The sequence below is a fragment of the Rhineura floridana genome, chromosome 7, assembly GCF_030035675.1.
Source record: "Rhineura floridana isolate rRhiFlo1 chromosome 7, rRhiFlo1.hap2, whole genome shotgun sequence".
In the NCBI taxonomy this organism is placed as follows: domain Eukaryota; kingdom Metazoa; phylum Chordata; class Lepidosauria; order Squamata; family Rhineuridae; genus Rhineura; species Rhineura floridana.
The window spans coordinates 34,966,912-34,992,328 of NC_084486.1; the positions used below are offsets into that span (position 1 = coordinate 34,966,912).

Consider the following 25,417-nt stretch of genomic DNA (forward strand, 5'->3'; position numbering starts at 1 on the left):
AAGAACCAACACTTTGAATCTGCCCTGGAAGGTCAGCATTTTTTTCTTGGACACACGTATTCGTATTTATGGATGATGGACTCAACCTAAAGTCAAAGTTTTCTAGAAAGAAGTGACTTAAAAAGCTCAGAGAGGCTTCTCCCAGCCCATACATTTCTCTTATGAAAGATGGGGGAGAGGAATAGTCCTTCCTCTGCCGCCGCTTACTTTAAAATTTATCAGTTTGACTTTTCTTCCTCAGATGAATTTATTGAGGGAAAAGAGGCCTTTTCAAAAATGATGCTTAATTTTAACTTTGATAAATATAATAGTTTATTTTTCTTAGAAGTACATTTTGGCACTTTAAAAAAAAATATTCCCCCTTATTTTTTCCCTTGATTATTCAAGGGAGAAGTTTTGAAGCTGTACCTGCGTGTGTGCTGGGTCCCTGCACCTGTGAAATATGGGAACTCTAAAAATACCACTGAGCAGGGCCAGCACCAGACATGCCGGGGCCCTTGGGTGCACACACACACACGTGCCTGCCTACCTGCTTCTCGCAGGGAGGGAGCTTCTTCCGCCCGCCCATTCGCTGGCTCCATCTCCCCTGTCTTTTGCGGCTCCACGGGCTGCAACTCGCATGCATTGCTGCCATCAACCAAGGTGGCAGCGGAGGCTTCAGCCCGTTAGGGAAACCTTGGCTGCCAACTTGGTTAATGGCAGTCCTGCGTGCGCAGCCTGCGCAGCTGCAAAAGACAGGAGAGATGAGTAGGTGGAGCCAGCGAACGGGCGGGCGGAAGAAGCTTCCTCCCTGTGATCCGCGGCAGCTACTCTGCTGAGGATTGCAGAAAAGGAGTGCTACTCCTCCCCCACCCTATCAAGAGGCCCCTCAGGGACCTTTGTGGCTCCATGGGCCCTTGGCCAGGACCCGACCTGGCCACCTTTGGGACTGGCCCTGCAACTGAGGATTGGCCTCTGGGATCATATGGAGACTGGTGCCAATGGGAGCTTTCCCCCAAAGGCTAATGGCAGTGTGGGGAATATTTTTGTCATGATTGTGGCCAGGGAGTGAAGGCTTAAACACGTGGCTGCAGTCCTGACAAAATAGAGAGGGATATTATAATCTGGCCATATTCCTTGCTGCTCTCCTGCTCCAGACTATACCCTTATGCTTAGAAAACTCACTTTTATATCATATATAGCCGACAGAGATGGCTTTGAAGTAAACACATTTTTATTTTTATTTTATGTATTTTAAAAGCTAATATCCTGACTCCCCATCCCCCCCCAAAAAACCCCAACTTGGCTTACAGCAGTAGAATGCCAGAAACCTTCCTGTCAGCTTTGTTGGCACTGCTGTTTCTTGTTCTGCTGGCAACGTTTGCAGCAACTGGTGCCTTAGCTTTTCCAAATGAGCCTTGTGTTTTTCCAAATGAAGCACTTGCTTTAAAATATCATAAAGGTTTTAGGCTGCTTCCTCTCTTGCACTCTCTTTTTGTGTAGTGGGGATGTTAAGAAACTCCTGTACTATTTCCAACTGGGAGTAGCACTTTTAATTTAAAAAATGGCTTTCTCTGGGACAGGAGGCTGTACTTGCTTGTCAGTGAAAGAAAACATAGGTAGGACACTTTTAAAACTTCCCTGCTTTTCCAAAACTCACATTTCATTCTCTCTCTTGTGTAAACACCTCGAATCACGATCAGTTTTACTATATTACTAATTAACTAGGCAACAAGTAGTCTAACAAGTACTACTTATGTCTGAGCTACTAAAGATCTCATTAGACAACCTTTGTAGTGGTTGAAGTGGCAATTGATGTGTCCTTCCTTTTAAGCCCTTCTAGTGAGGCTCCTGGTCCACTGCAGCCAAGGGCTAAAAGGGGGATCATTCCAGTAAGCTCTTGCTTTCAGGAGGGTCTATCAGAATGGGAGGGCATGTCCTGTTTCTTATATGCAGGAAGAGACCAAATAAACATTTTCCTTCTTTCACAAAAATGCACACACACACACCTTCTCAGACACCCCGTACACATTTCCATTAAGAAGGTATGGCAGCAGGAGAAAAGACCTCTTTCCCCATCTTTCAGGCAGGCAACAACAAAATACGAGGGTAAGGACTAGTTACCTCTGCTTGCCTTCTCTTTTTCCATCCCCCACCCCATAGCAGCACCTGTCCCATTGTGTACAGTTGCCTGGCAAAAGGCTTGCCAATTGCTAAATTTGGCTTTGGGATCAGATGAGCCATAACTCTGGAAAGAGAATATGCTCAGTGGCTCTGAAACATATCCATCCACCAGTGCTGGGGCCTGCTTTTGCAATCTAGTCATATTCCTCACCACTCTCCTCCTCCAGGCTTTGCCTTTATCCTTAGACAACTCACAGATGATATACGGCCCACAGAGATGGCTCTGAAGCAAAAGCAGGTTTGAGGGCAAATTAATAGGACACATACTGGAATAGCAGGCAGTCAAATGACACTGAGGAGTGGGATTGCTATCCCCACTTTGGTAATATGATACAAGATAGGATGAAATTTCAGTGAATTGATATGCTGGTGAACGAGCATTCATGTTTTTGACTGAAAATGCATAATGCTGAAAGAGGCTGAGGACTAAGGGCACAATCTAACTCGGGAAGCTGGCATAAGTTCTACTGGAGCAGGAGAAGCCAGAATAAAATTCTACCACATCCAGTTGCCATTCAGGAGCCTCTGGGATGGCTGAACCCTGGGTCAGCCAGGAGTTGTGTGCAGGAACCAGAAAGTAAAAGCCTGCTCTCCCAGATACCTCTACCGGGAAGTAAGCCCCCTCCATTGGCTTCTGTTGAAATTATTTTCTTAGACTGACCTTTTCCCCTGTGTAACTTTTCCCTGAATTGGGGACCTTTGGGAGTGCTCCAAACATGAATTAGATGTGGCCTAAGTCCCTTCCCCTCGGCCCCTCCCCTGATATGCCCCCAACACGGCCCTTTTTTGCACCTTACACTGCCTTATGCTGGGTCCACTTTCCCTGGTCTCAGCTGAGCCAGGCTGAGGGACTTATGCTGGCATAGCCCATTTGAGCTGGAACCCAGCTAGCTCAGCTGGAGATCCGCCACATCCAACTCCCCTCAGCCTGGTGTAAATGCAAGTTGCGCCCTAAAAAAGCTACAATGTGAATATGTCATGAATAAAATACATAATATTTATGATAACATTTCAGGGGCAATGGGTAATTCTTAACATGCCATGCTTTTTAATAATATCTATCTAGAATAATTCTTTTTCATTCCTTTACTGCATTGTATTCATCATTTGACAAATGAACGTCTACAGTATAAGGTCAGATAAAACAATTATGCTTTTCTGCTACAATGTCAGAACAGTTGCAGCATATTAGACAATCTGGAGAAATGTTTACCAGAATCATATACTTTCAATGTACTTCCCATTGTATCTGGTCCCCCTGTATTTTCATCTGAGTAAATATGCTAAATTGGTTTCCTCCTAATATGTATCAAAGTACATGAAGAAAAAACCTTAATTTTCAAATGAAGCTTTCAAATGAAAAGGAAACTAGATAAAAGTTGCCAGGCCAAATTCACGATTCACGTTTTGGTGTAGAAAGCCCTATGCAGCTTGGGAATAGGATACCTGAAAAATTGTCTTACCCCTAATATACCCAGTTGATCACTGCACTCTGCAGGTGAGGGCCTTCTGCAGATACCATCTTATCAGAAGGTTCGTTCTGCACAACATAGGAAGCTGACCTTTAGTGTTGTGGCACCAACACTTCGGAATTCCCTCCCCTTAAATATTAGACTAGTGCCATCTCTGTTACCTTTCTGGCACCCACTGAAGACCTTTCTCTTTCAACAAGCCTTTTAAGTACCTTATCTCAGTCTGTGTCTGTGTTGGAGTTGGCTTTTTAAGATGTTTTTAAAGTTGTTTTTTCAAGATGTTTTCAAGATATTTTAATATGTTTTAAAGTCTTTTGTTTTTAAGATGCTTAAAAGTGCTTTTAGTGTTTTTGTTTGCTGCCCTGGGCTTCTTCTGGGAGGAAGGGTGGGATATAAATTTAATAAAATAAAATGAAAACAAATAAATAAATAAATAAAATAAAAGACTGTTTTGTATATGTAAATGCTGGTATACATATGAGAATATTAATAGTTTTTGTAAATTAATTCATGGTTAATGAAAGGAGGCTGGTTTTATGATATTATTATGATAATTATTTTGTGAGCTACTATTTTTTATAGTAAATCTTCCCAGCCCAATATCAGTACAGATCTTAGCAAGTTATGTTTTCCCAATAAGGTAGCTAATTTGCCTCAGACTATCAGAACACAAAAGATAATTATTAAAAATGCCTGTATTTTAAAATATATAACATCTTCCTAATTAATATGCTTTCTTGATGATTAATTCAACTCAAATTCTTATTTATTTCATCTTGTTCAATATGCCTTGGATGATCAAGCAGCAAGAAAACTTAGTTTCTTTCTTTTTAAACTTGGGGTAAAATTATTGTTGAAAATACAATTTTAACACACAATTTTAAACATTCTTTTCATCAGTTTGCTTCAAGTAGAATAGGAATGGAAGAAATGCTATGTTGGACCAAACCATTGCACCAAATGCAGCTGTGTGGTAATACCATGTGATATTAGGAAAGCCACTAGTGTACCTAGATACACTATGGGTTTGTGCAACTGTATGTGGAAAGGCAGGGCCAGTAGTCCAGCAAAAGGACTACTGAAGCAGTGGTCCATCATCACCTTCCATCACCTTCCCAGCAGAAATGACTTAAACTGCTGTGAAGTAGATTTACCAGCATCTTATTATCAATCAGTGGTAAATCACATCCACCAAAGTCCAACTCAGCAGAATGGCAGAAGGGCCCCCAAATGCAACAAGGCTGACTTACTACATTTTGAAACAAGTAAATTGATACACATTACCATCTAAAGAGGGCAGCACCCAAAAGACCATTAAGTCTGGAGTATAAAATTATGTTAGTGCACCACTATTAGCAATAAAACCCAGAAAGAGTCTTGTGGCACCTTAAAGATCAACACACACATTAATAAAATAATATTACTTCATTAATATAAATCTTTTATTAAAGTGCCAGAAGACTGTTGTTTTTGTTGCAACAGTCTAACATAGCTACTGCTCTGGAATCTTCTCTGTGGTATCAATTCAGCAACAGAACAGTTCAATAATGTTTCATTTGTAGCATGTCTTGATGGAAATACGATCTTCTCATCTGTCCCTGATTTAGGAGCCAGACTAAATAACATTGTCTGCTTGATGCTTGCAATTGGCTGTACCTGGTCTAAGTTTTGTATCTGTCCAACCTATCAAGATTCCTAATAGTCTGTGCTCTATGAAGTAAAAAGAAATTTGATTTTCTCTTTTTTATAAGGCAGGTTAATATTTGGCTATTGTTTTTGTCAATATAGTAACAATAACACACACTTTCTCTTTTTGTTACAGTTGCTAGGAGGATTTGTCCTAGCAGTTGGCATTTATGCAGAAGTTGAAAGACAGAAATATAAAACCCTTGAAAGTGCCTTTTTAGCTCCAGCAATTATTCTAATACTCCTAGGTATTGTAATGTTCCTTGTTTCCTTTGTGGGTGTATTAGCTTCCTTAAGGGACAACATATGCCTTCTTCAAACTGTAAGTACTTTTATATAACCTGTAACATGAACTTGATTTTTATAAAACTGTTTTGTTCTCCATTCTGTAAACAGTTTTAAGACAGCTTATCTAGTAACTTCCTTCTTCAGATAAATAGCAGAGAGAAAGTATAGTGCAAGATGGATTATTATTTAACCAGTGCAAATGGGGCTGTCAAAAGCAAACCTTTGACTTCAGTAGGAGCACTACTAAGTCATTACTGAATAATGTCTCTTCTGCTGGGTTAGAGCAATTTTTATGGCACCTGTCATGATTCTAGAGAAAGCTCAGGTGCGAATGAAAGAACCTGGTCAAACAAAATGAAGATATATTTAAGAAAAAAGGAATGTAGTTTTACGCATATAAAATGTTATTTTTTATTTAACAACTATTTAATTCATGTGTTTACGTAGCTTGATGTTAAAAGCTCAGCCAGGATGAAAAACTTTCATTCACAAAATATATTTATTTATTGTATATACAAAAATTCAATTGATTTATTGCCTCCAAGTTAGCAGAGCAGGTTTCTTTCACAGCATGTATGTTGCAAACTTATCCTCTAGTGTTTATATATATATATATGATATAAAAAGTATGCTTCCTTACTAATGAAAGGAGCTCTTTGATCTAAAATAACACAATGAAGTCAACAATGAATCAATCAATATGCAGATTAAATTCAGAAAAGAGTCGAGAATGAGAAGTCAACAGCAAGAATTAATTAATACTGTTAGCCCAGTTGTAGAGATACTGACAACTTTGGAAAGGGGACCAAATTTAGACTCAAGGGGGAAATTGGAGAATGAGCATTAATTGTCCCAACAGTGTGGTGTAGTGGTTAAGGTGTTGGACTACGACCTGGGAGACCAGGGTTTGAATCCCCACATAGCCATGAAGCTCCTTGGTGACCTTGAACCAGTCACTGCCTCTCAGCCTCAGAGGAAGGCAATGGTAAAACCACCTCTGAATACCGCTTACCATGATAACCCTATTTGTAGGGTCATCACAAGTTGGAATAGACTTGAAGGCAGTCCATTTCCATTTTAGGGATATGCTAGAATTCCGCCCAATTTGGATTTGGTACCAATTTATCTATTAATTTGCTTATTCTCAATTGCTGAGGATCAGATTTTAATGTAGTGAATTTCCACAGCTATTTTTGAAAACTGTTTTTTAAAAAATCTGCCTTTAAATCATTGATTGTAAGGATTATAATTTATCAATATGTCCTTCTAAATATTATATTTCCTTTAAAAATATCGATATTAATACTGATATTATTCCTGAGCAAAAAAAAAAATGGATTGGCAAAAGCAGCGACTAGCGGCTACACAATGAACTTGATTTGATGCCAGCCTGTTAGGTCAGTAGAAAGCTTTTGAACCGGTACTGGTCAATGGATTCCATCTCTGCCCAATATACATTTCAGGAATAAGGGGGACAGCTTAGTTTGGAATGCATAACCTTCTGGCCTGATGCTGGTTTGGCAGGACAAAACGGTTACTTTTTACAATTAAAATAACGGAAATGTTACATTACAAATTGTATAATATTTTGCCATAAAATAGATTACCAGATGAGTATCGCATTATGTGAGTTATCACTGTTTCAAAGGAAAATTAATCATCAGTAGTTAACTTGGAATAGACTATAACAGCTATATAACTGTAACAGTTGAAAATCCACCAAAAAAAATCAAGGAGAGTGTTTGAGAGGCTTGAAGAAGTTGGCAGTGCTGAACACTGGGCTACTGCAGCCTCTGTTTTTACCTTGTAATTATATTTAGCCTTGCACAAAGGAATTCCTGTGCAGAAAACATCCTCTTCTTTATTAGAGAATCAACGCAAATATTCAACTGTGTCCTATACCCATACAAATATCCTAATTGTATATTTCTTGATATAATAGAAATATATTAAGTGTGTGTTGTTTTGTTTTTATATGTATGTGTGTTTGCCAAATGGGGTCCCTTCCAAATTTGGTTTGAATGAATGGTGTTGATGTGTCAGGAAGGGCCTGTTTCTTTTCGATTCCTTAAAAACATGTTCATTTTATTGCCAACACATTAACATGAAACAAAAATCGCTTCAGGAAATGCAAAAACAGAGAAATTCATTAGCATGCTGTCCCAAGAGCTGTATTGCTAGTGAAATGAGTGAGTGAGTGAGAGAAAGAAATGGAGAGTGGTATGATGAACATACTATGTTTGGCATATATTTAAAAAATGTTCATTTTTAATAACAAAGAAATTTAGTACCATGCAAAACAGGGAAGTTACAAGCACTTGACAAATGCATTAAAAATAGTCAAGGGGATGATCCTTAGTAATATGAAGAATTTTATATGAGAAAAAGGAGCCAAGGAATTATCTCCTTTTTGTTTGGCGTCTCTGGAGGTTTGCTAGGCAAAACTGCTGGATGCATGGCAGAGAGGACCCCTCTTGCTTTTCCTTTTAGGCACCAGGAGGCAGCAGTGGAAGTGTGGGGCTCCACATCTGATATTAAGTATGCGCATCAATGGATAGTTGCGCCACTAGAGCAGCCATCCACTCAGCAGCTGTCAGTCAGTCAGATATTTATTAAGGTCAATCAACCAATAAAACAAAATACAAAGTATAAAATACAAAATCAAAGCCTCAGTGAAACTAGTTATTTAAAAAACAACAAACTAAGAACTAACAATCAAAACATTGCCTATGAGACATGACAACATTCAGATACTTTGCTACCTGCTTGCTAATAAATGTATTGGTCTCCTCAAGGAAGATACTCAGAAGAGTCTCTGATCAACCAGGAAACTGTTTCATAAGAGAATATATTATGTGTTTTCTGGCTCTCTCTGATAAAAATGACAGTAAAAGAAAACATGGGAAATTGTTTTGACCTCTGAGCATCTGTTTAGCTAAAGGGAACTCTAGCATCTGCAGTCTAACAATTTTGAATATAAAACATTAAAATGGGCTAGTAAAATAGCTTTTCTGTACTTTGGCACTTGGCAAATATATGTTTGCATGGTGCTGACTGCAGCACCCCTTACCTCCATTGCCACCTTGATGACCAGAGATAACAGTGAGAAGGCCCCTCCCTGCTCTGTTTTGGTGATTGGCAGTTTCCTCCTGATGAATTGCACTCACCAGCCAGCACTGCAACTTAAGTGCTGCATAGAATGCCAAGAGAGGCTTGGAGCCCTGACTGTGATGCCACATTCAAGCGTGTACTCTTGCCTTCATCTCCTGTACTTTGTTGCTACCTGTTGCTCATCCTCAGTACACTCAAGGCCAAACAATCCCAAGGCACAAAGGGCTATGTAAATGTACTGTGGTGTGCACCCAAGTGACACTGTCTCATCTACAACAGTTCTAAAGATTGCTTAATTTAATTGGAAGTCAGTAATTCATTATTTCAGTACTAAGGATTTTGGATTTTGCAAGTTTATGTAAGATTTTTGAAATTGTTTTGCAGTTCATGTACATCTTAGGTGTTTGCTTGCTCATTGAACTAATTGGTGGAGTTGTGGCCTTAATCTTCAGAAATCAGGTAAGGAAACTAAAGGATTAAAAAAGGTACCCAGTTTAAAAACTTTCCCCCATTAGTTATAGAAAAATGGGGCTGTTACTTGTCTCAAAATAAGCTAGGCTCTGTGCTTATTACCACATTCTATGTCATTTCCCCTGTCTTACCACAGCAAAGTTTAATTGGCTCTGAGTTAAGTTTAGTTCATTTGTATGGCACTTTTCCACAGTCAACTGTGTCCAATATAACACTTGAAAAAATAACGTTTTTTCCACATGTTATATTGGGCACCATTGACTGTGGAAAGGTGCCATACAAATGAACTAAACTTAACTCGCAACCAATTAAATTTATTTATTTACATAAATTCAAATAAGACAAAAACATTTCAGCCAGCACAGGATAAATTCAGCATTACAAAGAAATAATCTAGGCTTAATGCAGTGTAGAGCAAAAGCAAAATTAACAGACTCTATATCTATCTATGAATGAAGCTAATCCACACTACAAAGTACTGGCCCTGCTGCCCTCCAAGGGGCCAAAGCAGACTGGTCTAAATGCAATTCACAGAGGGTTGAGGGTTTGAATGTTAACTTCATACCACTTTAGGAAGACAAAGATCCACAAGTTGTCAATGGCATTCTACTACACCTCTGAGGCTTCAAACCTGCCTACTGGTCTAATATGACTACAGTAGTGTAAATAGGATAGATATGACTTTCCTGGATAGGAGCACAATATAGGCAGCAAAGATAATATTATATATTATTACTGAGATTGTTATATGATGTTTCTTTTTCAGTATGGAAAAATATAATAATGCTTTCAAAGTGTTAGACTAGATTGTTCAGAGGTTTCATGAGGGTTGCTGGCTAGGCATCATGACACCATTGCAGCTTCTCATTGACTCTGTGCCTGGGCCTAACACCATAAAGGATGTCTAGTCTGAAATCCTAGACACACCTACCAGGGAGTAAGTCTCATTGAACTCAGTGGGGCTTACTTATGCCCATTATGCCAATGGGGCTTACAATGGGGCTTACCTATGCCCCATTAGACATTGAATACTTCTAGTGGAGGAAGAGAAAACTGGAGACAAGATATTGGGCAGTAGTGCAACATCTCTTTAGCAGGAACAATTTATTCTGAGTAGTGGAAACTTAGAATTTCAGCGGCAGTATCCTTAAAAGTCCACAATCATTTTTAACTGAGAGCCTGCCCAGGCATAAAAATTACTACCCACAACTCTGTAATGTGCCTTCTTAACTTATAATGAGGCCATATGTTCTACTCATTCTAGCTAGGCTCATAGGGTGGAAATGTAAATTACTTCCTTCCACCAAGGTTTTCCTTTTACAATTAGGCTTTAGTCAATCTATTCCAAGCACTAGTAAGAAATTCTGAGCCATTGTTGTTTTGGAATTGCCTGGATCATGAGGTTTTGGAGTTGCCTCTTGGAGTATGAGCTGGCCTGGTGAGCCTGTCACAAACGTTGACATACAAGTCCTCTGATTTGCAAAGGCTTGTCTGCATTAAATCCCTAACTCAGGAAAACTGTTGGCTTGCTAATAGTGAAGTGAATAAAAGCATATTGAGATAATAGGGTTTTTCTCACACACAAACACACACTCACTCACTAAATTATAAGTTACGATGCGGTGGCTCCAGGTGCCTTTCCTCAAACTAGTATTTTTGTTGTGTGGATACTGCATTTTCCCACCATTCAATCTGAAATGTTGTGTCTGTGAAGAGGGATATTGCATTAAAGGGGGTAGAATTTGTGCTTGAGCGAATGTAGATCTGAGGCTTTCCAGATGAACCCTGGATCATATTCAGATGAAATGAGGGGTATAGCCTACTACTAGAATGGTAATCACATGGGAGATAGTTATTTGTGGGTTTTGTTTGTTTCAAAGAATTGCTGTGTACTCCAGCATTAGAGGTAGGAGAGTATGCTATCTTCAAATACATTTTTGTCTATGTAAAAAATAGAGGAGGGAAGAACATGCTGGTGTACACCATTTTTTAAAAAAAAGATATTAGAATCTCCAAGCTGGAAAGGTACAGAGGGAGAGTTCATGTCCTCTACAGCAGTAAAAATGAAAAAATAAAACAAAATGTAAAAAATCAGAATATCACAAAAGGGCATTAGGAGGATGCATTATTTGTTACTTATGATATATCATAGACACTATCCAAGAGGTGGCAGTTTTGCAACTATGTTCCATGCAGCATTTATAATATGTGAATTAGGTGAAGAATCACGTTTTCCTATTGGCAAAATACTGTAGTTGGAATGCAGCGAAATAAGCCTGTTAACAGAGCCACTTGTTTATTCAGTTAGTTCTCTGGCAAGAATGAGCAGAATATACAGCAGAATGAGTATGCCGTATGAGCAAAATACATAGCAGTGTGAACAATAATTTCACGCTTATTGTGTGAAAACAATTATCAAACCATAAGAAAATATTTGCAGAAGTGTAGTATAGTTTCTCTGCAATCTATATTGACAGTTCCTAATATCAGATTAGATTTTGTACATATGGTTATTTTTAGGGCTGTCAACCAGTTACAGCATTTTTGTCTCCCTAATAATCTGCTTTTGATCAATGATTTATTACATCAAATTGTACATTTCATCTTCTTTCGGAGATATTGGAGGAAGTGTGCGATAACATACAATTGTTAGAAGTTACATCATGTTAATATTTTCTTTCATTTCCTTTTGTAGTAACAACCAAAATAGTTTTAAAAGAATTTCCGTCATTCTCATCCCCATCGATTAAACACATAAGGGGTTGGTTGATTATTCTATTGAATAAGCTTATTAAAGCTTACCAGTTTTATTCATACTGTGTGTGCTTGATCTTGTTCTTTTTTTCCTTTAGACAATTGACTTTTTAAATGACAATATCCGAAGAGGAATTGAGAATTACTATGATGACCTGGACTTCAAAAACATAATGGATTTTGTTCAAAAGCAGGTTTGGTTTTGGGTGTCAAATTAATAACACAGTAGTGTGCTGTTCAATGATCCTCAATATTACAATGCAATTTGATGTCTCTTCCCAGTAGCAGGAGGAATTGATTCCTCAATGTGAATTTTTGGGAAGTATTCAAGAATTAACCTTTGCTTCTCCTCCCCTGGCATTCATATACAGCCCACGCAAGGCTAAAAACTGAAGAATCCTGAGATATACACAACAGTCATGCCCCCATACTTCATTTTCCATAGGAGGTGGGCCATCATCACTGCGGGTAATAGTTCCACCTATCGTGCGAAGGCAAGAATGTTTTTGAAGTCAAGACTAGGGGCGTCAGGCCCCTCCCACTCTCCAGTTCATTCTTGCCTGTCGTACGAACAAGATTGGATCTATAGCGTAGCAAGTAGCTTTTAGCTAAGTTTCGTGTATTTGTCTGTTCATTTGTCTTCAAGTCCTTCCTTTCCCTGTTTGTGTTTAACTTTCCATTTAAGTTTGAGGGTCCCCATAGAGACTGTGGCTGCGGTTCTCTACTTTTCTTGGCCAATTTTGAGCTTTTTATTTTTTGAGCCTTTATTTCAGCTTATTTCTCTTACTTGTTTGAGGCTTGTTTGAGGGTACCCTCAGAGACCGCGGCTGCGGCTCTCTTCGTTTCTGTCCGCTTTTTATTAAGCTTATTTCCCTTACTTGTTTGAGGCTTGTTTGAGGGTCCCCTCAGAGACCGCGGCTGCGGTTCTCTTCGTTTTTGTCCGCTTTTGAGCTTTCCCCCTGGCTCTGTTGCATCCATCGGGAGCTCGCGGCTCTATTTTTTCCTGTGCCGGGCTGTCTCAAGCAGCGCTCTGAGGAGCTCTTGGAGAGACCGTGGCTGCGGTTCTCTCCCAGGCGGAAGCTTGCAGCTGTGGCTTCCTGCCCTCTCTTTCTCTCTCTCTCTCCGTGACTGTAATTTTCGCCGCGGAGAGCTCTTTACTCGGCGGCGACAGCGGCTTCCCTCCTGCTGCCTTTCCCGACACAGGCTTCTCTTGGCAGTCTCCTTTTGGGGTTTTTTTTTTAGAGCCGCAAGTGCGACTATCGACCCCGCGCCTCCCCCTGCGAGACTGTGCTGGGCAGCCCTTCCCCCAGTTCGTTACCAGTCGGCCGCCATTGCTTCTTCCCCCTCCGCCATTTTCGGATCATTTTTTCCCGCTCTTCTTTCCAGGCGCCATTTTTGTTGAATTCAAATTTCCCGCCTTTTTTGTTACCCCTTTATTAACCAACGGATACCTTCCCTGCAAGTTATCTGTATGTGTGTTGTATGTGTGTTGTAGACAGACTTACAGGGCTTCCTTACACACAAATTTACAGTGGCTGACTTGTACTAAATTTGAATTATATTCAGTACCATCAAGGCTGGAGCTTTAATATCAGTGGCTGACTTGTAATAAATTTGAATTATATTCAGTATTATCAAGGCTGGAGCTTTAATATCAGTGGCTGACTTGTACTAAATTTGAATTATATTCAGTACCATCAAGGCTGGAGCTTTAATATCAGTGGCTGACTTGTACTAAATCTGAATTATATTCAGTACATCCTGCCCCCTCTGTGGCCGTGTACCACGCCTGAAATCCAGCCTACAGCACTAATCTGAACTATATTTTGTACATCCTGCCCCCTCTGTGGCCGTGTACCAAGCCTAAAATACAGTCTATATTATACTAACGCTGATACCACAGTGCATCCTGCCCCCTCTGTGGCCGTGCACTTAGCCATCTGCCAGTGTATCCTACCCCCTCCGTGGTCGTACACTGTGCCAGTTCGGGTCTTTACATCCTGCCCCCTCTGTGGCCGTGTACTGCACCCAAGTTAATATAAGATGGCAGAACAGCCAGACATGTTGCAATCAGCCAATATGATGCCAGATCAGCCAGGCATGTCACAAACAGCCCAGCCGCAACACTCTAAGGTGACTAAGTCTAAGCATGTTAAAGCAATGGCTAAGACAAAACATCTTTCAAGCCATAGCAAACCAAAGCGGCCACGCTATGCCTCTGTGCCAACCCCCACCACTACCACAGCAACTCAGGCACACATAAGTGATATACTTCATTCCCCTGCTGCTTCCTCTGACGAGGAAGATTTTGCTGGCTTCCCCACTCAGCCTTCGCCTAACCAGCCTTCCTCCGTTTTACCGTCCCAAACATCTGCTCCAATAGCAACTCAGGCACAAACATCTGCCACAACTGGGCTGCTGCCGTCCCCTGATTTCCTCTCCCAACTTCAAGCCATGCTGGCATTTTTCACCCAAATGCAGTCACCACCACAAGTTCCTGCCATACCTCAACTCAACAGGGATCAACATGCGTGTCATGAAGCTCATCCTTCCTGTTCACCAAATCCCTTTGATGTAGCCAGAGGCAGATGCATTGACGAAGCCTCGTATGCGGAGGAGTCAACCTTCACTGACCACGTTGAAGGAGATGACTGGAGCGACTATTCAGATCATGAGGAGGATACATCGTATCGCTTGTTTAATGCCTCAGATTATCAGCCCCTGGCACGCAGGGTAGTTAATACCCTTGGTCTCCAGACTGCGCCTTCAACTTCTTCCACCCCAGCTATCAAAGGGGCCAAGGTCCTCAAATCCCCTGCACCTACTGAACACTACATTCCGGTGCCGGACCCAATTGCCAAATTGGCCTCTGAAGAATGGGCTCACCCATTCCAGTCTCGCCGCTTCAAGAACCTGGCTGACAGGTTTTACGCCCTAGCTCCGAACTTTGCCACCAAGTTAGACGTCCCTGGCATAGACGAACCAATCGCTCGCCTCGTTTCATGATCTCTTTTGCCCAGGGAAGGGGAATCCCAACTAAAGGACACTACTGAGCGTCGAATAGACTTCGCCCTCCGCAAAAATCACGAGGCCACTGCCCTCTCCATGCGTGCCTCCGCTTCAGCCTCCATTTTCTCCAGAGCAGCTATGATGTGGCTGGATGATCTTCTAGAGGACACTAACCCTGATCCTGTCGCCCTCAGAAGGTCACTGATAAAGTTGCGTAAGACAGCAGCTTTTGTGGCCGATGCCACCTTGGATGCTACTCAATTGTGGGCACGAGCCATGACAGCTCAGATAGTCGCGCGATGGACCCTCTGGCTTCGCCACTGGCAGGCTGATTCAGCGGCCAGAATGAATCTGTCCAGGGCTCCTTACTCCGGATCTTTACTCTTCGGCGAGGAAGCTCTAAAGGCAGTGCTGGTTGATCCAAAAGACGCCCACAAACCGGTTCTGGCCACTGTCAAGAACATCGACCACAGGCCTTTCAGGCGATTTCCTTCCTTCCGTACTAACCAACCCTTTTGTGGAACGCGGCCAGGAGGACGAGGCCGCGACTTCAGATCCTATGACCCCACTTCATTCAGGGGCTCCTGGAACCGACGTTTCCAGGGCAGAGGTCAGTATCAAGGGTGCAGGGGCAACTCATCGTCCTCATATAGGGGAGGTCCTCGCCAACGCAAGCAGTATTAACACACTGCCCATAGGTGGCAGATTACTTCATTTTGGAGACCGTTGGCTGCGCCTCACTACGGTCTCCTGGATCAGGGAGCTTTTCAGTCATGGCTATGCCATAGAGTTTTGGGCAATCCCATCAGACAGATTCCATCCGTCCCCTTGCCCAAGGGCACGAGCCAGGCACAGAATCATGCAGACAGCTATACAACACCTCTTGGACATAGCGGCAATAGAGCCAGTCCCCACAACTGAGAGGTCGGAAGGGGTGTACTCCCTCCTATTTGCTGTGCCAAAACGAGATTTATCATGGAGGGCGGTATTGGACCTCAAGTTTCTCAACCGTTTTGTAACATATCGCAGGTTCAAAATGGAATCACTCCACTCCATTATGGAGAGTCTGCATGAAGGAGACTTCCTGGCTTCTATCGACCTTAAGGAAGCGTATCTCCATGTGCCCATTTGCATAGCCCACAGAAAGTTTCTTCGGTTTGCTTTTGGCCACCAGCACTTTCAATATAGAGCAATGCCATTCGGCTTCTCCTCTGCTCCAAGAGTGTTTACCAAAGTGCTACTCATCCTAGTGGCTTATCTCCGGACCCAAGGGGTTCATCTCTACCCATATCTGGATGATCTGCTAATACGGGCCAAGTCAGAGGAGCTGGCTCATCATCATTTAACGATCACCCTCAATGTTTTGCAGGCCTACGGCTGGCTTGTCAACTTCGACAAAAGCCATCTCCAACCAACCCAACGCCTACTACATCTAGGGGCAATGTTGGACACCCTGCAGGCAATGGTCTTCTTGGCTCCAGATTGCATCACTGCCATCACAAGCATCGCAAGGTCCCTGATGCAACAAACATCCGCAGACGTCATGCTTCTCGCCAGAGCGCTCGGGATGTTCATCTCTACAATCCACATTGTGCCATGGGCTCGAGCCCACACTCGGCACCTTCAATAGACTCTGTTGCCATTTCAACAGGACATTGCCAGCTCCAACCATCGCAAAGTTCGTTTGAGCCCCGCACTGCGCCTTTCCTTCCGCTGGTGGACCAAGGTTCAACACCTCTCCAAGGGCACGTCGTTCAGAGAACCCCGCAGAACCATTGTAACCACAGATGCCAGCCTCATCGGTTGGGGAGCCCACTGCAACTCCCAGTACGTTCAGGGGGCTTGGTCCACCGCATAGCAAACTCAAAGCATCAACTGGCTGGAGCTAAAGGCTGTCCACTTAGCTCTACGTCATTTTCAGTCTCTGTTCCCTTTGGACCATGTGCTCATTCGAACAGACAACACGTGTGTAAAATCACATTTGAACAGACAGGGGGGCACCAGGTCTCGTCCTCTGCAGGACTTAGCCTCCCTCATCTTTGTCTGGGCAGAACAACATCTACAATCCCTGAAAGCAGAACATCTCAGAGGGATTTGGAATGTGACAGCAGACTGGCTCAGCAGACAACAGGTCTTTCCGGGAGAATGGAAACTTCATCCAGCCATTTTCCATCGTCTCCAGTGTTGGTTCGGCGTCCTCTCAGTCGACCTGTTTGCTTCCAGTCGCAATTGCCAGCTTCCCAGGTACTTTGCCCGATACCTGGACTCAACAGCAGAAGCAGTGGATGCTCTGACAACACCGTGGCCAGACGGTCTATTGTACGCCTTTCCTCCCATACCATTGTTAGCCAAAACCTTGAGGAAGGTGCGAACCGAGAGGGCACAGCTGGTTCTGATAGCACCATTTTGGCCACGCCGACCGTGGTTCTCAGATCTTCTGGCAATGTCAATGATGGATCCTTGGACACTTCCAGTCAGGCCAGACCTCCTATCCCAGGGTCCAGTACTGCACCAGGACCCTACTTGGCTCAATCTAACAGCGTGGCGTTTGAACGGGGACATTTGAGGTCAGCTGGACTGTCTGACGCTGTGATTGATATTATTTTAGCCTCGAGAAGACCATCTACCACTCGTATTTATCAACATACCTGGGTGGCTTTCTCCAAGTGGTGTCAGTCCCACCACCATGATCCATCCCAGGCCACTGTGCATCAGGTGCTGCAATTTCTCCATAGCGGCTTTATGATGGGACTTCGACCCAACACTCTACGTCGACATGCGTCCACTCTGTCGTCCATTCTCTCAGTGTCCTCTCCTGGAGCTCCTATGTCCTCACATCCGTTCATCAAACGTTTTTTGAGGGGAGTCGCCCTACGCTCTCCAGCTCTTGTCCATCGGTTCCCCTCATGGAGTTTGCCGAAAGTTCTGCAGGCTTTGCAACGCCCTCCGTTTGAACCCATCAGGACTGTGCCCCTACGTATGCTGTCCTTCAAGGTCTTGTTTCTGATCGCAATCACATCTGCCAGACGCGTTTCGGAGTTGGGCGCATTGTCTTCTGCTCGACACCTCTGCGTCTTCCATAAGGACTCTGTTGTGCTGAAGACTGATCCTTCCTTCCGTCCCAAGGTCGATTCAGTTTTTCATTGCAACCAGGACATTGTTTTGCCTTCCTTTTGCCCGAATCCTACCCATCCTCTCGAGAAGGCTTGGCATTCGTTAGATGTCCGGAGGGCTCTCAAGACCTACCTGTCTAGGACCCAAGAGATTCGACGAATGGAGTCTCTGTTTGTATCCTTTCATCCAAGGTCTATGGGGCATAAAGTATCCAATTCTACCTTATCCCATTGGTTAAGGGCATGCATTACTTTAGCATATGAGTCCCTGAAGCTGTCAGTTCCAGCTAGTATAACGGCTCATTCTACCAGGTCAGCTGCCACTTCGGCTGCTTTTGCCACTAATGCTCCTGTTGCCAATATTTGTAGGGCTGGTCTACCCCACACTCGTTTATAAGGCATTATGAAATTGATCGTCATGCCTCTGCTGATGCTTCTTTCGGCAGACGAGTGTTGCAACAGGTTCTTAATGAGGATTAACATGTGGGTGGTCCCTCCCTGTATGGGCTGCTTTGGTACATCCCGCAGTGATGGCCCACCTCCTATGGAAAATGTACCATTGGTCTCACCTGAAAGGTGATTTTCATAGGAGTGGGCCATCACGACCCTCCCAGTTGGAGGATGACTAGATATTTCTAATGGGTTACATGTTATTGTTACGCTATTATATTTAAATGTAAGAGTGAAGTCAAGATTTTTAGTTCTGTTATGTTGTTATGTTAGAGTCATGTTGTTATGCATGTGACTATTATGTTATTTTCCTGGCGGGCCTGTTGGCCTTGTTCTTGTATTTTTAGATATCTCTTTTTAGACTCTCTATGAATGAACTGGAGAGTGGGAGGGGCCTGACGCCCCTAGTCTTGACTTCAAAAACATTCTTGCCTTCGCACGATAGGTGGAACTATTACCCGCAGTGATGGCCCACTCCTATGAAAATCACCTTTCAGGTGAGACCAATGGTACATTCTCAAACTGCCCCATGCCTCCTCTCTTTTTCAGTGTGCCATGATTCAACACTTCCTGGGTTAATTAACCATAGTTTCTGATTACATATGAACTAACTGTGGTTACCAGGACTGGAACAAACCAGGATGTTAAACCAAAGTTTGGTGCAGGCTGGCAAACCCGGAAAGGGCTTAGTGGAGGGGGACCTCTGCTCCATTCAAACCCCTTCCAGCATGGTGGATTAGGAGTTTGGATGGCTCTGTTGCTTACAAAATTATGATTTCATGCTTATAGTCTTCAGTCAGTAAGGTGTTTGTTGAAACATGAAATCCTTGCTGAAGGAAATATGCCATTAAGATTCAGAAATTGCTTTGAAGCATAGCTGAGTATTATGCCATAGTGTGTTTAGTTGATGCATTGGTTTGTGATGAAATATTTATTGGATTGTTTTTGCCCTTGAGCTACAATTGAAAAGTTGTATATTATAGAGAGACAGCATGCGCATAGATGTGGATGAAAACTACCAGCATTCAAAAGACAACTTTGACTTTATAGTGAAGATTTTGGGGACAACCCACAAGAGAGGTTGTGGCAACCTCAACTGAAAAGAATGGGAGGTGTTGTGTGCAAAAACATTTTCATTTCTGTGGGGTTTGCTCAGAAGAACTTCTTAAAAATTGTGTCCTTTTGTAAGATAATTTTTTAAAAGGGGTAGCCTTATTTCTTGGGGAAAAATGGAAAAATTGTTTTAGTTTCGACCAGTTCATAACTTTCCAAGTCTCCCATTTGTTAAATGTATACACAAAGATTCAGAGTTCTTGTTGTTAAGTATTTGGTTTATCCTTATTTAGATTTATGTCAAGTAGATGTTTAGTTAATGGATTAATGACTAGTTAACAGTGTTTACTTTTCTACTTCTCAGTCTTTAAAAAATATTAAATTGCGTTAGCTACAATCTATTACTCATTTACTCTGTCTGTAATGGTACAGATAAAATCTGGGACAATTCTGTAGCAAGTAGTCAAAGTTGAGAAAATTAAAATGCAGCAGATAGAAGCTGTAGATCAGAAATGATTCAAGTAAGGTTTATTACTAAATTTATTGTAAATATCTAATCAAAATCCCAATGTGTTTTGAGGCTGACCTTCACAAATGTGGTCATTGACAGATTTCAGCTTTTGGTTTGGGCTATTTTGCCTGAAGGAAGATGTCACCCTCAAAATGCATGAGATGTTTATACAGGAGACTTCATGAGATTTTAGCTATTTAGTAATAAAAAGGGTTTGCACATTATTCTGATCTTTGGCTTGATTGCTGCTGTCCTCTTTTTTTCCATTTCAAACCAATTAGCTCATTACTTCATTTTCCCCCCTTTCCCCCCCGATTAGACTAGACATTATCTATCATGAATTTAAAACGACATACTCCTTACATCAGTCATCCCTGACCTGGCGGATCATACTCCCATCAGCCCTAGCCAGCATTGTGCTGGTTGGGGCTGATGTGGGTTGTAGTCCAAAACATCTGGAGGGCACCAGGTTGGAGAACGTTCCCTTATGTCAATAACCTAGGGTACTAAAATGGATTGGGTTAGCTCTGAATCTGATTACTTCCCCTGCAGAGTCCATTACAGGCTCTTCCTGCCTCAGAAAAGCACCTACAATATTTTTTCTGAGTAGATTGAAGATATGCTTGGGTCTCTCAATACACTTCAGACTTTTGTGTGTTTTTTGCTTTATAAACTGGACATTTGTGTTGTCAGGTATTTATTTATGAAATTATATTCTGCCTTTCAATATAAATATTTCCAGGGCAGCTTACAATATAAAAATTAAAATCAGTAAAACCATAAAATAACAGAGCAATATAAAAGATAACACATCAGATTAAAGCTCAGGGTTATCGTAGTCCCATCGGGCTCTGCATGGGTCTAATGGCCAGCAGGGGGGCCTTTTTTATTTGGTGGTGCCATTGCCAATTTTAAATTTCCTCCTACCCCCATGTGCTCCCTAAATATGTGCTGGAGGCTCCCCAAATTCACTGGAGCAGTTGGGAATGGGTTGGGGCACATGCGGGGTGGGAAGTCTAATTGTGCTATTGTTAATCCTTGCACTAGCGTTATTTAGTTCAATATTGTCCTAAGCCACTATAGTAATCACTAGGGTTTTTTCCCCTTAGTGATAAGAGTCTATATTTCTGCAACAACGATAGTAATACTCTTTTTTTTCTTAAAGTTTAAGTGCTGTGGTGGAGAAGATTTTAAAGACTGGGCAGAAAACCAGTACCATGACTGTAATGCCCCAGGACCACTAGCTTGTGGAGTTCCATACTCTTGTTGTGTCACAAACAAGGTAAAAGTAATCTATTATTCTGGATTAATTTGGCAGTTTTCTGTTGGTTCCTCATATTTCACAAAACAAATTGCTTTTCTGTGAAAGAAAATCAGTTTGGCAACTTAAAATTGTCACCATCAGTTCAGATCGAAGCAGGATTCATTATGCCATTCACCTTGCTTGATATGATACGTGCATGCTTAGACTAGTGTAACAAATGGAAACAAATGCACACTTTCTATACAAAAACTGATCTTCTGCTTTGGGAAGAGAAGAGGCTATAATTTTAATTGTAAATACAATTTCCTGAAAGGAAAAGTTCTCAAAATCTTTCTATTGGTTTTCTACAAATGTTTAAGTAGTGGATTTTTCCCTCCTGCCACCCAAATATTTATTGAAACAAATGAAGAATTAAATCCCTTTTCTTCTAAAATGTTTATTATACCATGTCACTTTTTTCCTGACAAATAAATTCATACCAATTTGATAGAATAAATTATTTTACAACATTCTGAATGAATTTTAAATTCACATTCCATTGAGATTTGTGACAGCAAGGATGATACATTCAGGTGACAATACAAAATATTTTTACTTCTCTGTTGTCATATGTGATAAAGTGTGCAGATTCCTAATTATTGCCAAATAAAACTTGTAAAGTTTCTGCTGTTTTTTAAGATATAAAAGAACACGTTACACATGTATCAAATAAAAGTCCTTGAAATCTTGCAGCACTGTATCGTTACACTCATTTGTCTGAAAGATGCCACACCACAGTCTTTAAAAATAAATCAAGATGAATAAATCTTTTCTGCTTGACATATATTTCCAAAGCCAGCTTGGCTTTTGCATTGGAAAAGTACAGAAGAGAGCAGCAATTAGTCATTTACTCTGTGGTCATGGAAAAGTACTGTTAAGGGCAGTGTCTTTATCTTTGGACAAAGTTCATGCAGTGTGTAAGATCATGCAGTATACTAAGCCCTGATGTGTAGGTATAAATCCATAGGAGCTGCATAAGCTGTTTCCTATCATAGCAAACCCCAGGGCAGCCCACAAGTTGCCCTGGAAATGTTGTGGGCCAAGTTAAGTTTACTTTTTGTCATCTCTGGCATAGCACTGATCTTAGGAAATGATGCCTGGACAGAGTCTCCTCAATTCTCCTTCTACAGGATATCAGAACATTGACAGGGCTACCCTTCATGTGGTGGAGGACAGGGATGGAAATGACCTCAGTCTAGTTGCCTCCCTGCACCCTTAGCAGAATAAAGACCAATGGCCAGAGAAACTAAAATGAATGTTGGCAGCTCTACATATGCTATCTTCTAAATATCATATTTAGGCTGTTTCTGCAGTTGGGCTGGCCCTGGTTAAGGGAGCACACAATCTTACCGTTGCCAGAATGGCAGAGACAGTTTTGCTGCTGTGCAAATTGACATGCTTAAACCCCCTCCCCCACAAATTCCCCTAGTTTTGCAGGTATTCAGTGTGGTAGAGGTGGAAAGGAGGAGATATGTATATGGAAGAATCTAAGCTCCTGCTGGGAGGAAGGGTGGGATACAAATTAAATAAATAATAAAAGCTGCCGGTCAATTATTTATTTATTTATGTCCAATCTAGAGCAGTTTTCAGCTCTCTTTTAAATTAATATTTTTTTCTTTAGGAGGCAGAGTCAATATATGAATATATGTATATGCCACTTCTTAAAAAAAACTAAAAAGGGTGGTAGCCCATCTGACTCATGAGGAGAGGGACAAGAATTGGTGGCCAGTCTAGCATTCAGCAGCCTGCTGTTTACATTGCAGTGTTTGTGGAGATTGTAATACTGGGTATGAGCTGGGCTCAATTGCAGGTGTAGAACAGACACAGCACAGCTCTTTAGATGGAACATCTGTCATCATGCTCAGTCTCATACCTGGAGACTTCTTTAGAGCAGTTGCTCAAGTAAGCACCATCTCTCTGTCTCTCTCCCCACGCAAAGAGAACCTAAATGGGAGTTGTTCTTGTCACACTTCTAACATTAAATAGCCCTTCCTGAAGATCATGGGGATTGAACCCAGGACCTTCTGAGTACAAACTCTGTAATTGAGCCGCAGTCTTCTTTCTTAAGAAAGCACTTTCTCTGCAGCCATCTGGTTGTTAGTAGCAGTGTAACTCTCCTTTGTTTAAATGTGTTGTTAAAAATCCACTGCATGCAGGCTTTCTTGGTCTTGAGAAGTGCTATCTTCAAGTGACATCACACCAAAGCAATTGTAATGTGTGTACTATTTTGGAGGTGCCTTTTCCCACCCAATTTCTGCTACCATTACTGCACCCGCTGCAGCTGATGAGGGAAGGAATTGAGGCTGTCTATTTTGGGCAAAATTTGGTACCCTTAAATTGTACCTCACATTTGCTCTCTGAAGTGAGACTTTCTGAATGGTGTTGCCTATAAAATAAAAGGTGTTCTATATTCCAGTGCTCAGTAACTTACAAATTTTGCACTCTTAAGTCAATTGGCATTACTAAAGCTGGAGACCTTTTCAAAATAAAACTACCTGTGACTTAAATCATGACTAGTTTTATAAAGAAGTTTTTAATTTTCATAATGCCAGTTGATATAGATGATGATAGAAATTTAAAAAATTATCATAGTTTCCGGTGACTTTTCCTCCTTTATCAGAGGCCCTTCATCTTGCTTATTGACCCTTTGTAGGTTTCTGGAGCATCCCAGGACACATGTTGCAAGTAGTTAGTGCATTTATAGTCTATGTTTTGTGAATGGTGACAAAGGGCACAAAGTACTGGGAACGTTTCTGTAAGCCACACCTAAATCTGTCTCAAATGTGACTAATTCAGACACTATCTTTTCACGGGAAGGACATTCCATCCAAATTGTGTTTAGATTGCTACATATGGCAGGTGTGTGTAGGCCTAGACTGGTGAAACAGCCATTCCCCCAAACCACCTCCCTTCCTGATTTTTGTGTGGAACACCCATGAAGTCGAAAGCAGTGTGTCAGAAATGTCAGAATTCACAAGCTGCATGCTCTTCTTCTTGAGTTCAGAGGGGCCACTGTGATGCTGGACTTGAGCGCCCTCTTCAGTCCCAAATCTTTGAAGCCCAAACCCCATGGGAGTGAAGATTTCCATTGCTGACACTTCCTCAAACTGGAATCCTTAGGATAGGTGGCGAGGATGTAACTAGAGCACTGCTGGAGGAGACCAATGCCTCTCCCCTCTCTCTATCCCCCAGCCTTGTTTCCTGCTTTGGCCAATCAGATTTCTCTAAGCAGCCCATTAGTGGGGTGTGAACACAACAGCCCTTTCCTCTTCTGCTTTTGCTCTCAAGCAACTGGTATTCAGAAACATATATATAAATTGGTTTTTTAAAAAGTGTTTTAAAATTTGTATATTTGTTTTTAATGTTTTTAATTGTTGTAAACTGCTCAGAGAGCTTCGGCTATGGGGTGGTATACAAATGTAATTAATAATAATAATAAAATGTAAATGTACTGCCTTCGATTCCGACTTATGGCGACCCGATGCATAGGGTTCTCATGAGGCTGAGAGGCAGTGACTGGCCCAAGGTCACCCAGTGCGCTTCATGGCAGTGTGGGGATTTGAACCCTGGTCTCCCAGGTCGTAGTCCAACACCTTAACCACTATGCCACACTGGCTCCAATAATAATAATAATAACAACAACAACAACAACAACAATAATAAAATTGTGTGCACATCTTTTCTTTTTTCTTTTTACATGTATATGCACTTGGAAAGTACAATTGCTGTGTTCATGAAACTTTCTACAGGGAAATTATATCCAGATTAGACATTTGTTGGCTGAAATGATTGGTAATTGAGCAGAATCACACTTTGTTCTTCAGTGATTCCTTAATTTTAATGGGACTTGTGCAAGAGGTGTTCCCAGTGGATGGTGCATAGATTTGCTTGACAGTAGCAGACGTATTGTGTGAATATGCTTGTTCATGTCTTGGGTTCATAGTGTGGAGAGTCAAGGTTTATCAGTGGCATTCATGGGTAAGATTCATGGCCCAAGCACCTTTTTAACAGGCTTGAAATAGTTGGCCATTGT

General features: G+C 41.7%; 1 protein-coding gene across 2 annotated transcripts in view; it reads left to right on the forward strand.

Moving 5' to 3' along the window:
- Positions 1-25,417, forward strand: part of TSPAN15 (tetraspanin 15) — a 40,014-nt gene that overhangs the window by 8,550 nt on the left and 6,047 nt on the right. Inside the window, exons 2-5 of one of the 2 annotated variants that reach the window (XM_061635205.1) lie at positions 5,458-5,643; positions 9,105-9,179; positions 12,044-12,139; positions 21,247-21,363. In XM_061635205.1, the coding sequence (XP_061491189.1) occupies positions 5,458-5,643; positions 9,105-9,179; positions 12,044-12,139; positions 21,247-21,363 (474 nt within the window). Of the gene's footprint in view, positions 1-5,457; positions 5,644-9,104; positions 9,180-12,043; positions 12,140-16,546; positions 19,630-21,246; positions 21,364-25,417 lie in introns of those variants that run through there. The other variant, XR_009763945.1, reaches the window with a different exon arrangement.